Source organism: Dicentrarchus labrax, unplaced genomic scaffold, assembly GCF_905237075.1.
Source record: "Dicentrarchus labrax unplaced genomic scaffold, dlabrax2021, whole genome shotgun sequence".
Lineage (NCBI taxonomy): Eukaryota > Metazoa > Chordata > Actinopteri > Moronidae > Dicentrarchus > Dicentrarchus labrax.
In genome coordinates, this window is record NW_026136711.1 from 22770091 (window position 1) to 22787573 (window position 17483).

Below are 17483 nucleotides of genomic sequence, written 5' to 3' on the forward strand. Positions count from 1 at the left end.
AACACATAAACAGACAATGTAAAGGTGGTTTTGGTGATTATGGGCGTCTTGCAGACATCTTACCTGAGTGGAGTACTTGACCCGGAGACGTTCGGCCTCACAGCCTTTGTCACAGACTCGCAGCTGTCTCTCCCTCTCCAACTCTCTCTTCAGCCGCCCACAAGACTCCTCCGTGTCCCTCATCTTCCTCTCCCAATCCACACGAAGGCGTTCAATCTCCTTTCGCAGGTTGCGTTTGGCTTCGATGGCCTCACGAAGACGGCCTTTCTTTGCCACCCTCACAAACTCCAGTTCCTGAATCAACATAATTATGTCATCTTTAAAACACTAATATGCATTCAGAGATTACTGTAATTTCACTATTACCACAATATATTTCACAAGAACACAACATGATTATGTACCTGCTGAAGGCTGCGTTTAGCTTGCACAGCAGCTGCCAGCTTCTCCTCTTGCTTCACTCTCATCCTGACAATCTCCTGCAGGACTTTTTCTCTGGCCTCTTTGGTGTCCATGCCTCCGTACAGCATCTGTCTCAGTGTGTCCATCTCTGGGCTAACAGTGCCTGACAGCCAGGTGGGTCCCTCCTGAGGTCGAGCAACACTCTGAGGAGTCAGAGTCTGAGACACGCTGGTGCAGGCTGACGGAGGCGAAGCCAGGGAGGAAGCTGGCAGTGGACCTGAGGAAGAGAGAGATTTAACATTATTAGGACAGCGTTTGCAAGAATGCTGTTGTGTTAATTCTCAATAATCGCGAGAGAAAACGTACCCCTTAATCAACACCATCCGTCATTCTTCTAATTTCTTAGTTAAATTGGATGATATTTAACCATAGTTTAGGCTATTTAAGTAGTTGACTATTGCCATGGTTTATCCATGACTTTCAATCAGATATATGATCTGTTTATTTATTATTTTTTATCTATTTCCGTTACTTTTATCTATCTGTATTTTAACAATGCATCTTTAGTTTTTTCACACTCTCTCACAATATGTGATGTTCAGGTGTTGTAGCTGACTGAATCTGTAGGTATTGAGCTTTTTATTGTGATTTTTAGTTGTTATTTCAACCTAGTTTAGCTACTATACAATATTCCCACCTAAGTTGGGAATCACTGTGATAAAGCATCCATACAGATCATATTTCATGGCAGCATGTATGTATAGAAAAGACTAAGCATGACACTAAAACTTCTTTACTAAAGCTCCTGTTGCAAAACAATACAAACAAATAATAAATGCTACAATGAATAGAAGAACTGGATGTCTTTTGTGGATACACATAACAGCAGAATTTACAGACAACTTTTATCTCTCTTGTATTCATTCTTTTAAACACCAGGTGGCGGAGTTGCACAGGAATCACCCTGAACCAGATCTGCTATGGCTTACTTCCAATGGGGCTTACTGTGTAATACAAGTTGTTACTGTAAAATCTGTTTGTCTTATATCTACTGACTCTTGTTGTGCTCAATTGGTTTCTCTGGATTATTTCAAACTCAAGGGCGATGGTTGGTGGGCTACTCACAATCATCACAGTCATCCACATCAATCTCTCCATCTGTGTCCATGTCTTCGGGTCGGTTAGCGGTACTAGTGGGGGCTGGTTTTGCTGCAGGTTGTGTATCTCCATTATGCAGCTCCTGCAGCGGCCTGGAAATGGCTCCTGGCCCCCTGCCAGGAGCGTTGCTGTCCCTAGGATGGACCGGAAGGGCCAGGGGAGCTAGTGTCAGATTGGGAACCGCCAAAGTCTCGTGACTCTTTGAGTAAGACCTGTGGAGGCAATACAGGTACATTTAAAGCATTTCATTGGCTAATTTAACACATAGTTCGTCTTCAAAACTTAAACTATCACAGCTTTCCTCAGATGCCTCACCTCTCAACCTCATTCTGAGTAGCCGGTTTCTCTTTTTCTGCTGCTTTAGGAGACCAGGGGCGGAAAGCGGAGGGCCTCTGTTTCAGTTGGACCTGTTTCAGATCCTGTAACAACAAACAAAACAACAAGCTTGAATAAACTCACAGTAAACTGCCACTAGAACATTAAATCAGCCATGACAAACACACTGAAAGCCCCCTCTTCATTTAACAAGGCAGAATGACGAGGGGTCGTACATAGATGATAATGTGATGATTCAAAAGGACAACAGCTTTTATGTCACCCCTTTGACCTTTGAGCTTAACAGCAAATCCGGTTTCACACTCATGAACATAAACACGCAGCGTACAAACCTTGTGTGCGGACTTTGACAGCGATTGTAACCATTCAGGTTTCCTGTCTTTGTCAGCTGGTGGTGATTGTAATTTATCGAATTTGGACCTCTTGGCTGGGACGGGGCTGGGAGACTGAGGAGAAGAGAGAGAATAGATGGTTAATCATCATGATCTTTGCAGAGATAGAAGAGTAGATATTACATCATGGAGTACAGTGGATATTTCAAGAGCCCACAACTTCTAAAAATGCTACTGTATGACTGTAAAATGGCATTATTCATAACCTCCACACAGATTTGTCAGAACATGATGTGACCTTTTATACAGCAGAAAGTCACAGAAAGGAGAAAAATATTAGACAAACACAAACGAAGTCACAGCGAGACAAGGAGGATAGAAGATGCGTCTGTGTAAGCGTTCAGTCTCTGAGCTTGGCATGTCTGCATGTTTGTGTGTGTGTGTGTGTGTGTGTGTGTGTGTGTGTGTGTGTGTGTGTGTGTGTGTGCAGGGCTGAGCTGAGCAGACACTCAAGCTGGTCTGGCTGGCAGCCAGTAGGACTACATTGCTCCCTGCCAGGCAGAAGAGGCGCCATCAGGTGGAGCAGATCGACTCCCCGAACCACAGAAATATTGCAATATAGAGACAGAGGGAGACAGAGAGGGAGACGGATTAAAGTAATTGCACTCAGATCTGACAGACGATTGAGTTGAAGTGTTCGGGGAGAGTTGCATGTTAACGCAGGGCTACCGAGTCATAAAATGTTTGACTGCGCTTAGAAAACCCAAGGAGGGAAGCATCTGCCTTGTTAAGTACCATAAAATACTGAATCTCCAGAGCCCCTAATTGTATATATTGTATGTCTGTGTGTGTGGCAAGCTGTAGGACCATGTGTTGAGATAGCTAACCTCCTCAGCTCTCAGGTCTGCACTTGCCAGACAGAGGATATGTTTACCTGGGAAGATACAGAGGCCAGCACAGACCTGCCTGCTACTCTCTTACTCACTACTATGACATTCTGCCTGAAGGAATGGCAAACACTCCCATCTCCTTGTCTGCGTGTGCGATTCAAGACAAACGATTACTCTGTCTACCTTGAAAATCCTCAATGGAAAACACTCCAGCGGGGTTGCGTGTAGTTGTGAAACCTTAATCGCTGCTCACTGTAATCACCTCAAGATGGAAATTAATGACAAACCTCATTTAGCATTAAGCGAGAAGCCCGGCTGGTAATGAATCACGTCTCTCAGCTTTTCTACACGAAGCCAGACGCTGCATAAGTGTGTGCACATGCAGCTATGAGTGGGTGTTGGGACGCGTGGGGAGGTGGGTGGGTGCGGGTGTAGACATGCATATGTGTGTGTGGGAGGGTATGTGTGTATGTGTGTGTAGAGGAGTGGGTGTGTTTGTGGTACAGTGTGCTCAAGGGTGGAGATGTTAGTCAAGTCTGGTACTGTGTACCTAAACTCCAGATAGTTTAATAATCATTTTAATCAATCTTTTAGATCCTTTATCAAGCCAAAATAACATTTATTCTCGGGTTGAAGCTTTGCAAATGTGAGGATTTGTTGCTTTTCTCTCTTGTAGAACATTGTTAATTCAATATCTTCGGGTCTTAGACTGTTGAATAGACAAACCAAGCAATTTTAAGACGTCACCATGGGCATTCCTCACTATTTTCTGGCATTTTATAGACTTAACTATATTGTAAAATGGCCACTTTGAGACCCCTCAGACCTCAGATCTGCTGACCGATGACTGCTCTTCATTTCACATTACCAGTTAAATGTTGTCCCTCATTAGTATATATATATATCTTCCTCCTTTATTGATATCTTAAAAACCTACCTGAAGAGCTCTTCTCTTTATTTTCATATATTTATCTGATTCTATACGGTATATAATTTATGGTTTTTAACACACTATAATTTACTTGTAAGCAGATAAGCATTTATTAATTTGTCAAGTGCTAAATAGTGGAACATGCAGTAATGTACCAATTAATACACAGCTAAAATCAAAGTGTATTATAACTTCTCATTTCTATTCTGCCTCTTCATACGGTTGGTTTTTTGCTTCATGAGATATACATGACATGTTTGTCTGGACACTCCCTTCGTTTATCCCTGACTCATAATCTAACCTGTAACCGCATAACCCACACACCCATTTACACACACACACACACACACCACACACACACACACACACACACACACACACACAGAGCATGCTGTTTGGTTTTGCTACTGTAGGTTAATTCTTTTAACCCAGACCTCCTGCTGACTGCGTGCTGCTCAGCAATGGTGACTCGACCCCTCACCTGCCTCACTCAAGGCCGGTGGTTTTCTAAGAACTGCTGCCCTGCTGTAATCAGACTCTGTAATTACTGACGTGACTGTTGTTTTCCCGACAAAGGATGTCTGCCTGTCTGGTACTATTTCTACCCTGAGGTTTGTAGCTCCAGGAAGGCTATGAGTGCTAGACATAATAGAGTCAGAAAACAGACACTCCCAGACACCACAAGGGACCTGCTGGCTAAATCTGACACTGACCTCACAGGAGAGCAGCCGCACAGGCTTAACTCACCACCACATCATAGACATAGCATGGCCAGGGAGTCATAACACCCTCCTCGCACATCCTACTGCCTAGCAGGTCCCAATGAGCCAGATGATAGGACATCCCTCTCTCTCTCTCTCCCTCTCACTGGTAAGAGAGGGAGACTTCCTCTGAGGAGTTTGCTTTGGCCGAGTCCCCTGTGGGAACTGAGTCTTGAGTGGGAGGGGGGTGGGCCAGGGGAGCGGGACCACAGAGGAAGCACTGAGCTGAAGGAATGTATACTTGAAGGCCAAGTACAGCCTCTCCTTTAAGACTCCATTCAAGCATTGCCCTTTTCAACTCGCTATTGTATGATATTTCTTTGAGGCGCTGTAATGAGGGAGCGTTTCAAAGCAAACCTGTAGGCTAAACAGGGTCTAATAGCAGCTGGGCAAGAGTAGAAATGCTTTATTTTTTAATTAGTGCTATATAATGGCATGGTAATACCGGGATAAGCCCCAGCTATTTTCATGCTGGCATGGCGGATAATCATAGGGGGAAACACAACACATGGCAAACATTTCAATATCTGTTCTAAGAGCAGAGCGTTTGACCTGCTTGAAGAATAATTTGTCAATATTGTGCTTTCTGGAGCGTGATGGGGCTTGAACTCTTATTTCACTTGAACATGGAGCCAATCAACATTATCTGTTTATTGAGCCCTGATGTAGTACGTCTGTCACCAGACCAGGGCTGACATTTGTTGATATGCAGGTTTAGTTTCACCATGATATCTTGAACTTAGTTGGAACTTGATTTCAACTTCAATAGGAGAAGATGAGTCAGTGTGCAGGATCTTTAATCAATCCTCTGGTTGCTGTGTTTCTTTGCCCTGCCAAACTTTTTTTTATGAGCTGCATTTTCAGATCTAAAAAAAACCAAAACAAGCTGTAATAAACAAAATGATCCTTTAATGTAAGGGAATTGGCCGACATATTGGAAAATACCCATATTCACTCTCTCGCTAGGAATTAGATATGAAGCCACAACCAGAAAGTGGAAACAGCTGCCTACATGGGACCACTTACACAAACGAGATATAACACGTCAATTAATGAGCTTCAGAGGTGGTTGTAGGTGGACTCTGGACAGAGCTAGGCTAGCTGTTTCCCCCTGTTTCCAGTCTTCATGCTAAGCTAAGTTAACCGGCCGTGGCTATGGCGCCATGTTTATCCTACATACATACGACTGGTGCCAATCTTCTCACGTATTTCCCAGAATATTGAGCTCCTCTTCTAACAGCAGGCTTAATCAAAACCTCTAGCATATATTGTGATGCTTAAAAAAAATAAAATTATCGAGGAATAAAACTTGGGGCAGCACTCATCTGGTGAGACAAAAATAGTTTCCCCAGCTGAACTTCCTCGGGCAACAGTCATACAATACCAACGCATGCTGCATGATAGCATGGCATTAAGAAAAGTGCACAGCAACAAGACACAACAGTTTCAGATTACGGCCTCGTTTCCCCTCCTAAACCCCTGAATGTAATCCCCAGATCGACATGTGCTTAGTGGGGCGCTGTCTCACTCAAGGGCACACCAACTGGCACGGCTCACTCGGGTAACGGCCTTAGTTGGAAGTGACAGAATACTAGTTTTAGTAATCTGATCCCTGTAGTTTGGTGTGGATATTCACAGGGATGCCTTGAGCTTTCTATTCAACTCTCACTGCATAAATTGTACGACAGTGCCTTGATTTATATAAAGCCCTGTGGTCACCTCTAACAGCTGGGGGAAAATTATTGGTGTCTGCCCAGAATATCCCTGAAACTTCATCCCTACTCCACATAGATACAGCACAAGCTCCCATTTCCCCTCACTAAATCTTAAGCTTAATTTATCAATTTATTCCGTCTCTGTTGTGTCCAGTTTGAGGATGGAGTGTTTATGTACTGAGCCATGACAGTATGGACTCACAAAGAGAGTCGCAGGGCTTGGCATAAGGTCGGCATTACAGTAAAGCTTATTGGATTGTCCTAATTGTCTTTGGGATTGAGACTTGATGAGGTCTGCGGAGGACGCAGGATGAGCTGCTGTCCCTAAAGGTGGAAAATATCTCATCGGGTCTGCACGGCTTGACACATATAGCTTCAAGGCAGACGAACAGAGCGTGCAAAGCAGTGTTCTGCATTTGTCAACCATTCAGGAAGTGAGTTGTGTGTGGAAAATTAATGCTACACAACATCTAGTGACCCCAGTGGAACCAGTTAGGGTAATTCCGACATAACACTCCTATTCAACTTCTGTTGTCTGTATCTCTATTTTGTAATTTTCTTTATTGTATGTCTGTCCTGGAGGAGGGGTCCCTCCTCTGTTGCTCAAGGTTTTATTCTTCTTATCAAGTAATTTTTGCCAATAACTGAGTGGATAATTTCACTATTATTTAACTGACTAGAAGTACACCTAATGAGATAATCTATAAGAATCACTATTCTGTTCATGGTGTTCACACTCTTCACTGTTAATCTACAGTTATAGAATAACTCAATCTTATCAGATGGGGATCTCTAAGACCACATCTTATCAAATACGAGTTTGAGGCCTAATGTATATCAAATTGGGGGTCGTTGACACCAAACTGGTTGAGAACCACAGCTTTAAGCAAATGTAGAGTAGAAGAACTCTGTTCATGGCCTGTGTGAGTGTTATACAGTTGTATCATTAAATAATTTTGCATTAATGTCTCATATGCATTCTGTGTTTGTATTTGGTTATGGGGGAGCTAATTTGAACTATTTTACCGGTACAAACTCATCATATATTTTGTGTGTCTATAGTATTTCACTAGATGTATTAAAGGTCCAGTGTGTAGGATTTAGTGGCATCTAGTGGTGTAGTTGCAGATTGCAATATCCTTGCTTCACCCTCCCCTTCGAAGCATTTAGGAGAAACTATGCTAGCCACAGTAGTACCAGTGTTTGGTTTGTCCCTACTGGGCTACTGTAGAAACACTCCATGGAAGGCTATCTGCAGCGTCTGTAGATAAAAACGTCTCATCGTAAGATTAAGTGGTTATACACTAATAAATACAAAGTTATGAATATTATATTCCATTTCTGCCAATAAATGTTAAGTTTAGAATTGGAAATACTGAAGAAAAAGTACCACAAATACCTACTTATGTGCATAAAGTGCTTGATTAAGTGTCATATTCCATCACTAGCTTTACATCTTAATTTTTAAAACGAGTAAACAAATTTACCTTTAAAGTTAGAGTTTTATCTATTTCCAATGCAAATCACATTGTTTTAAGTATTTTCTAAAATGACGATTATTTGATATTATTGTTTTTAAATTTCTTTTAGTACACGCTGCCTCCTGATTTCTGCAAGGTCCTTGAAAAAATATATTATATTACAATGTTTGAAGTTAAGTTTTTACAGGTCTAAAATAGACTTGCAGAATTTTTGCAGAGAAGAATTACTGTATTAGTTTAATTCCTTTCTCACAGTGCAATAATACAGTGTGTCCAAATGGGAATTAAAGCTATTAAGACACACTAAATTCTCTTTAATCTTTTGATAACATGTTTCATTTCTAGTTTCTACATCATGAAAAAACCTGTTCCTGGATGAAGTGAATTCCCTGTGTGTGCATGAAAAGATGATCTCGCTGGTGAGAGCAAACAAAAAGAAAGATTACTGTACTATTGCGCGCAGAGAAATGAATTCCAGTTCAGGTTCAAACATGGCAATCGTAACGACATGGACATGCCCGCCTGCCTTTCTTACAGTATGTTGACAGCGGAGTCCAAATCACTCTCTCTCAGAGGATGACCTCACAGTACAAAGGGCTCATAAGTTATTTCAACAGACATGGAAACCCTAAACTAAAAGACACGAAACAGATATCACCACAGATTATACATTATTAGTATGAGCATGTTTGGTATGGTTGTGAGGCAATCTTAGGAAAGGAAACATGCTCAGTGACTGGTGTATTTATGGATGCACATAGCGCCAAATTCAGCAGATAGTTGTCTGAGCCCCCCTGCTGCACTATTGGAATAAGAGAATTAAACATCAGGCCACATGATCTGAGGGAAGACACAGTGTTGCGTCTGGAAACCAATAAAGGCAGAAACACACATACTTTCCTGCACACTCACTGGGACATACCACACACACACACACACACATACACACACACACACACACACACACACACACACACACACACACACACACACACACACACACACACACACAATGCCTTTATGCTTCTATTCACATTTAGCACACTTATAATGTGGGAGCAGCTGCAGTGCTAACCAGAAGGCCGGAGGGGATGAAGGTTAACGAGAAAGACAGAGAAAGAGAGAAAGAGCAAAGACAGACTCTAGCTGATTTACGTTTATGGAATTTAATTTAGTGCTCCTGAAGGGTAAAATGAATTCTTGCTCAAAACATATTCATGAAACTTTCAGGAACATCATGAATAAAAGAAGAAAGAGTTTCTGCAAATTTGTAAGGAAATTAGATTTGTACCCCAATTAATACCTTGGTGTTGGTTGATTTCTGCATACCGAACATATCATTGCAATGAAATAGAGTGATTTCTTCAGGCTTAAAGCCAAACGAATTAAATATTTAGTCATGTAAATATGGCTGTTTTTCCTCTTCTTTGCATCCTCTATTTGACAGTATCCATTGATTAAAAAAAAGAGCTCTGACTGGGCAGTTTAAGCTACAACACTAGAATACACAGTGGTAATTCAAATTATCTATGTGCTCTTCAATTGAATTAAAGGAAAGCTGTGAGAAAGTCTTTGTCAGGGCGACTAAAATGGTGTCCAGATAGGAATGAGCGAGAATACTTCCCACACCTAAAATCCTCGATACATTCCAGCTGTTTTCTCTGTCTTCTCTATCACAAACTACTCAATATCATTATAATTTCATAAAGTATCATGCGGCAGCATTGCAGACAGAATTTGTGTGGCTGTATCCTGACTTTCATACATGTGTGCGTGCCTTCACAGAACTTGATCTCTGTTGTGCAGCAGTGCCAACGCCATCTTTGCCATGCAAGCTTAATCCCTTGGCATTACACTGACACTCATCTGATTCACTGCCAGTGATGCATCACTGTGTTTTTAAATGATCTATAACTTACTTCCATTTTGTGATTTGGGACATTGTAATTTATATAGTTTAAAATGACTATCATTCAAGGTTGTAAAAACCAGGTAAATGACTTCTGCATAAACCAAGATGAGTAATGTCAACATTTGCACTTCTCAGCTACAATGTAAACAATACCACTCTGGTTCAGTAACTCATATCTTGGACATCAGTGCCAGTTTATTTGATATCATAGAGGAACAAGGAATTGATTTCTAAAAATAAAATGAATACTGCTCAGTTTGCTTTGATGAGATTAATACGGATATGTGACAAAGAGATATTTAATTTTGGTTTAATTTGTATAATAATTCTTTGGGATTTGGAAAAGAGGGATTTAAAATAAATAGACCTATTTTGTGACAAAAATAAATGGCTATTTTGCGTCTGTTGAAGATACATGTTGTCCTACAATCACTTTTTCTCTGCAAATACCAATAAAAAATATAAATAAATAGTTTAACTTGTATTGATTGATTGATTGTGAATTTCAACAAGGATCATGATATTTTGTGTGGATCACACTGAGTTACAAGATACAGCCGCTACAAAATACCTCTATTAAAAGATTTAATTTAAAGGGGCATCCAAAAGAGTTGGGAGGTGCACAAGAAAGATTCAAATTGAAGCAGCTATTAGCAAATATTCTGACTTTTAGTCTATAGTATGTGGCAAGCTTAAAAAACACTAACTTTTCCCACAATGCAGTTCAATAGCAACTTTCATTGGACCCTCTTTGTCTGTTAAAAGCCCTCAAAGTCTATGCCCCTTTTTTATAACGCAGGTTTCTGTCAAATATTGAAGACTCATCATTGGGATTATTTTTTTAGGCTTTAGAAGTTCCTCCAGAGCCACAGAAGACATTATACAACTATTTCAACAGGCTGGAAAGCACTCTATGTGATGAGTAAACTGATCTACAATCTCTTCAAGATTTAATTTCAGGAAAAAAAAGAGGAAAATAGTATTTTATGTCTGAATACAAGACAGGGAAGTGATAGCAGACATGTGAACATCTGTGGTTTCTCACTGATAAAAACCAAATCTGAACTCTCTGGAGCAGTTGCGTGTGTTAACAAACCATCCGGTCATCAGAGGTCTGATGTCTCCAGACTGAAAAAACCTTGGTTTGTCACTGATAAGCACATCCCTGCCTGTATGCGGGGAAGCGTGTGCCTCCGTTCTGGCTGTTAGCACGCTCCCCCTCTGCTCTACAGCAGGACAGCAAGTCCAGTGTCTGACTGGCTGGGTTTTAATCCTGCAGATTAATACTAATGCCACGGCAAAGAAGGCTGAAAGACGATTAAAATGTCACTGGATAACCTCTCCACAACCCAAACAGTAACAGCTCCAAATACACAGACCATTATATCACTTGCAGTACCAGGTACTGGGCGACTCCTCTGCACCTCCCTCACGGAGCAGAGACGGTGAAGAAGTCAGGGCAGGAGGAGGCCTGGGAGACTGAGGGAGGGAAGGGAGAGCTACTACATGGGGACTGCTGGTTACAGTCAGGGTCTAGACCTCCAGTGTCTGAGAGATTGACAGGCCAGATGGACAGTCAGATCTCCATGTTAACAACCAAGTTCAGGGGATAAAAGAGACCACCTTTGTCCCTAATGACGCCCGACTCTGCATTTTATGTCAGTGAAAATCACAGAGTACAATTTTGTGATACTTGACTCTCTTTTCTTCTGGTCTTTGAATTTATTGTGAATAAAAATCCCTGCTAGGTCATGAGAAAATTAATTTTCCATAAACACATGTGATCCACACAGGGGATTTGTCTGGCCACCATTTTGCTGTCTTCTCATACAATTTTATTAACATTTATTTTCAGTATTGATTAATCTGACAGTTAATTGATCCATTGTTTGGTCTATAAAATATCAATTACAATTTAATTTCAACACTGGCAACGTCATCAAATTACTTGTTTTATCCTACCAACAATCCACAACCTCAAATATTCAGTTTAAAATCACTTACTAATAGTAATAGTAAAATAACTATAACGATTAATCGATTATGAAAATAGTTGCTGATCCTTGTCCTAATTCGTTCAGCTCCTAACTAGACCCTCTTTAGTTCATGATCATATCATGCAGCCTAAAAATATAAAAGAGGTTCAGCTTTAAATAACTTAAATTGAGTAACAATAATCATCAGCTCAGTAACACACAGCTAATTTCAGCCATAAACAAATCAGCAACAACCATGTAACCAATGAGCCTCTGAGGTCTGGACACTTTTTAAAACGGTAAAAGCATCTCACCAGTCAGCTGAGCTGCGGTTTGTGCCACCATACTCTCACGGTAAGCTGAGCCACATGACCACATACCCCCCGCCCCCAGTAGCCAGTGGTGAGGAGGGCAGGTGGCAGGTTTATTTGGAAAGATGAAAATGGGATGAATACCAGAGGTTAAGAGGTGTGAGGGGACGGGACGGGGGCAAAGGGGGATTTAGGGGAGGAGGTCATAAAAGCTGTGAGAGGGCGAGGTGAAGTTAGGGTCACTGCTCACTCAGGGTCCCATGTGATGTCATTTCACCAACACAGTATATGTCCGGGGAACTGCTCGGGAGCTAATTGGTTGAACCAAGGTAATAAATCCTGCTGAAATTTATAGATACCATTCTGGTCATTCTGTTAAAATGCTGCCCTCCTGCTCACCAGGTTAGAAAACCTAATCTCTGCTCCACCACAGTTGTCTCCCTTTAGACCCTTCAGACCCTTCAAACAATGAAATACTATTATAAAAGTAAAGCTAAAGACACATAATGTGGCTTTTAAAGACATTTGTTTTTGTTTGATTATCTTTGAACTTCAGACTTAGCTTCTAAGCTTGAAAGCCTGGAACAAAGCTTTTTGTACTGCTCCACTACATACTGCAAGAGGTATTTTTCTAATGCTGCTATTTGAAAAAGTGCTAATGGGTCCATTCGGCAAGACAGGAAAGAGTAAGAATAAAAGACCTCATATTAAAGTGCAATAAGGAGCCTTGACGTAGCTGAAGAGAATTACAGCTCCAGGAGAAATACAAGAAAGCCAGTGGGTTTTATAAGCGTTCAACCAATTAACTGTCAACACATTTTCAAAACTACACCAGGAGATATTGCTGCTGAAAATGTTCCTCTGGCAGAGCAACAATCTGACTCAAATGTACTGTGAGGGGCCTCACAGAGTGAGTATGTGCATAGAGTAATATTTGACAGAGATCAAATAGCATTTCACTTGTTTCCACTTGTTCAAGGAATTGTCTGTAAGGGAAATAGGGGATAAAACACCCACAACATCCGTTCCTAAGATCACACATTCCATCCTTAAACACTGGTTTTGTTTCCCTCCTCCGTTCATAGGAAAACATATCTTCTTACAGAAGTAATTAGGTGAGAGGGCTCGAGCCTCGCAGCTTCCATAAAATGAATACGAGTGCTCTAAAATGGAGGGCTGAGAAGGGGCGGGTGGTGGACCGCAGCACCTCATGAATTCTGCAATTTGCCGTCTGTTTCTTGACTCTGAAAAATTCTTGGAAATGTCTTTTCCTGGATGATTTTATTGCACAAGAGCCTGTGTTTTTCTCCATGGCAACCACATAACAGTAGAGCCCAACTAAGCTCTGACTCAACAAACAGAACTCCACAAAATACCCATTTCAGCGCCAGGGTTTTCCCCCCCTCGCCCAGCTTTCCTGCAAAACCCTGCCCGAGACGGCTTTAAAACAGAGGCCGAATGATCGCACTGACCATGAATGAAGACACATGCTGGGACTAATCAGGGCACATATGTGACATGCTACAGAAGATATGTGCGGGAAAACCTGACGAGCCTCAGGTGCTGCAAGGGTCCGGGCTTTTTCGCGAGCCAGAGCCATGACAAGTTTAGTATAGTAGGACAGGCAGCAGCTGGGTACTGTTAACCTGAGGGAGCCTCGCTTGAAGCAACAGCAGGTTCAGAACAAATACACTGGACAGAGCATTACATAAAAGTCTGTCTCTCTCTTGGTGGGCTGAGCTGGAAGGACGCAGGCGCTTTGTGGCCCTAATGTAGCTGCTAAAGGGGAAGGCAGGCTAAGGATTAGTGTGGCAGGCAGGCACAGGCCTGAGAGAAGGGCATGATGTGTGTAACTATGTAATCTCCATGGCCTTTCCCAGCAAATCTCTGAGACCTGCAGGTTGGACACTGACAAGATCACCTGGAGACTAATTATACAACATTCTGCAAAAAAAAAAACAGCTTTTGTTGCAAACGTGATTAAAATTCTGGTTAAGCTGTTCATAATCACTGTCTTTATTCCCATATTCCAGCTTTAAGACGTCACGTGTTTTTTTTTTTTTAATTCATGACCATCATTAACTGTAAAGACAAAGTTATTTGAAGGAGACTGAAGGAGCAGTCGTCCTCCCACCACCTGTCCTTGAATCATACTCATCACTTAGCACGCCAGGAGAGGATTTAGTTCGCTGCTTTCTCATTGGTGAACTGTCAACCTTCTTGTCTTGACTAGTTAAGGCCATTCCTAAGAAAACAGGACATGTCTGCTAAACTGTAACTTAAGACAACAGTGAGCTAGGCCGCAGTTTCAGCTGCTGTCGAGCAGCTGTAAGGCTGTTAGGGTGTGTGGTTGCTCTCAGTCTTACAAGGCTTTCATAGGCTTCACCCTTGCAAAAACACAGAATCAAACAAAATTATCCTTTATTTGTTGCATATAAGGTCATTGCAAAGGGGCATGGGAGGCTGCCAACTTTTCTCTTTGCCTCTCCCGCACTCCCCGTCCACCTCGTAGTGAGCACAGAGGAGTATGCCGCAGGGAGGGGAGGCCCTACACAGGAACTCAATAATAACTTTCAGCAGTCTAGCCAGGAGGCTGGAAGCCCAGACTGCGGCTGTTCCCTCCTGTCCTCATTCCTCCCTCCGCACAGCCCCACGCTCCTCCCTTCACCCCCCCTCCTCCTGCTGGCCTGTGTCTGCTCCACAGGACTGATGCATTCTGCAGACAGGCCAGCGCTCTTAAAGAGACACAGGCCACATTTTTATCCCCTGAATCACTGCAGTGGACGGAACCACTAAAGCAAGAGCAGAGTCCCTCGTTTCCAGCCTCTCAATCAAGGGCCTGTGCTTTATTTCACTCCTTCTCTTAAAGCTCGAGGCTCTGACATGACGCAAAATGTGAGCGAATAAACAGCCCGAAGTATGTTGAGAGGCTCTCAGTGAATCTCGGGCTGGAGTCTTTCACTGTGGTTGCCTTTGAAGGTGCCTTTGATGCTTTCTTTAAAGTTTGTCAAGTGCAATCAATGTTCTTGGCAATGGAAGTATATTTAATACCTTTGTCATGATAATTTTTGGAGACACTCCAATAACCTTAATAATAAGGACTGCCACTGAGGTTGCTGCTTTTTAAATTGCCTCCGGTGTTACACTAGATTATATTGTGGTGTTTGCCTCAAGCATATCACAAGAATTCCAAGTAATAATTAATTTTTTTATCATCACTGAAGTCTACTATAATGTTGGGCAAAGTAACAAATTCTCACATTTTAGAAACTGGAACCATGAACCACCAAAACATTTTCTATTGTGTGACTAATGTATTAATTACAGCTCTAATACAGACAAATAGCATCAGTTTTAATCCAGCATCCACTCCTGCTGGCTTCATTTGTATAATTCAACCTACAATAAGAAGTCCTTCATGTGCATGATGTTGCCGATAAATTTTCTCCATAACGAAGTGAGAAAACATAAAGCAGAACGTTGGTATGTTACAGATTTTTTTTGGTCTTAATGAGTGAAAATCTCTAAACTAAACGTTCTATTCCTCCTATTTTATGAGTTGAACAGAGCATGAGCCCCCTAAATAGCGTGTGACTGAGCATAGCCATGTTGAGCTCTATACCACAGCAAGGAAACGATTAAAAATTTATTAGAGTTGAGTGACACAGAAACCTACAAGGGCGTGCCTGCCAAACACGCTCTCATTCTTTTGCTGTCAGCACTTTCCTCTCTTCATATACAAACTGTGCAAAGCAGCAGAGGGTCTAAAACCCAACCTAAGACTGGCGAGAGAAAGAGGTCAATATTACTAATTTATATAACAAACACATTAACTTTTATTGCTATTTTACACAACAAACCTATGCTCATATACGAACATGGGAGTGTTTACCAAGATTAAAGTGGGTAAAACAGAGTTCCATAATATTCTATTACCTACATATTTTGAAGGGGCTAAAGGGTTAATACATCTCAGCTGCAGCATAACAAAAGATGAAATCTCTGTGGGAGGTATCAGTGCCAGAGTCAGCAAAGCAGTCCAGTCCTCTGCAATGATAACCCCATTCTGGAAAACCTATAAGGCTGAGCATCCAGCCTCAGATGGACCAGACAGCTCCAGCTCAGGCTCTTAAAACTGGGAAAGAAATCTTCCAGGAGAACATAACTGAAACTCTCAGGAGTGTCTTCATCGCTGAAATCTCCATGAGAATCTCACTGGCCCCAAACTCCAGTATTTTCATGGCTTAACAATGTTGTTATCCCCACTTAAGTCAGATGTGCAAACAAAATAAAGCCACCACCTGACTGTACGGCTGTTTCTGGACAAAAAGAGAGCCTGGATCTGTAGTCGCACAAAACAACTTACTGTTCGCTACTCTGTGGTGTGCAGGGCGCTTTGAGAGGGTGACGCATACCCAAACAACACCAAGCTATTGAATCACCAGTGTTTACGCAGCCACATAATTCTGCACCATCTGTAGGACTCAGGTCTGATCTTCTGCACAGCATAACAAGCTGACGGCAATGCAACAACAAGGGGACACACTCGATGAGCTACTGTCTTCTAAAACACTTTTAAAACGCAGCAAGCTCATTAAATTGAAACAAAGATCTCTCGCCCAGAATATATCTTTATTCGCAGCAGTGATAACAGCTTCACGGTGACGTCCTCTCCTTTGCCCTCGAACTCTGAACCAGCCGTCACCTCCTTCACCTTACAAGGCAGATGCAGGATGAAAAAGAAGGCAATGAACTTCTGACCTGTCATTCAGACTGCAGAGGAAGCTTTGCAGCTCGGGGGCAACCAGAGTCCACCATCCACTCTGTCTCTCCTCCCCTCAATGTCTCACCCTACCATCTCATAAACCCCCACTAAAAACCTCCTGCTCCCCCTTTTATGGCTGCCAGATGGTGGGGAGGCCTCCTTGCCTCTGGACTTGCCTCTCCAGTCTAGTAAAACCAGTTGACCTCAGCAACATAAAAACTGCTATTTATGAAAAGGCTTGGAACAAAACACACAAACATCCTGCCACTGAAACAATCAAATGCCATCTCATCTCCCAAAGAGCCCTTTTACAAGATGAGAGCAGGACAGCAGAGACACCAATAGATGTGTACCCCTGCACACTGGGGTGGTGGTGAGGTCCAGATGTAGCGACTACACCCAGGTACATTTTTTTCCTCTCTGTGTGAAGGGGTTTTATTTGCGTGCCTTGGGTGTGAGCGCAGGACTTTGGCAGTGTCTAAATTTCTCCCTGAGAAACGGAGAAGCAAAACA

The 17483-nt window shown here is 42.1% G+C and overlaps 1 protein-coding gene across 1 annotated transcript in view; it reads right to left on the reverse strand.

Moving 5' to 3' along the window:
• Positions 1–17483, reverse strand: part of skib (v-ski avian sarcoma viral oncogene homolog b) — a 32238-nt gene that overhangs the window by 2202 nt on the left and 12553 nt on the right. Inside the window, exons 2-6 of the mRNA XM_051413911.1 lie at positions 2229–2342; positions 1876–1979; positions 1528–1772; positions 405–679; positions 64–294 (exon numbers count right to left, since the gene is read on the reverse strand). Of these exons, the coding sequence (XP_051269871.1) occupies positions 64–294; positions 405–679; positions 1528–1772; positions 1876–1979; positions 2229–2342 (969 nt within the window). The remainder of the gene's footprint in view (positions 1–63; positions 295–404; positions 680–1527; positions 1773–1875; positions 1980–2228; positions 2343–17483) is intronic.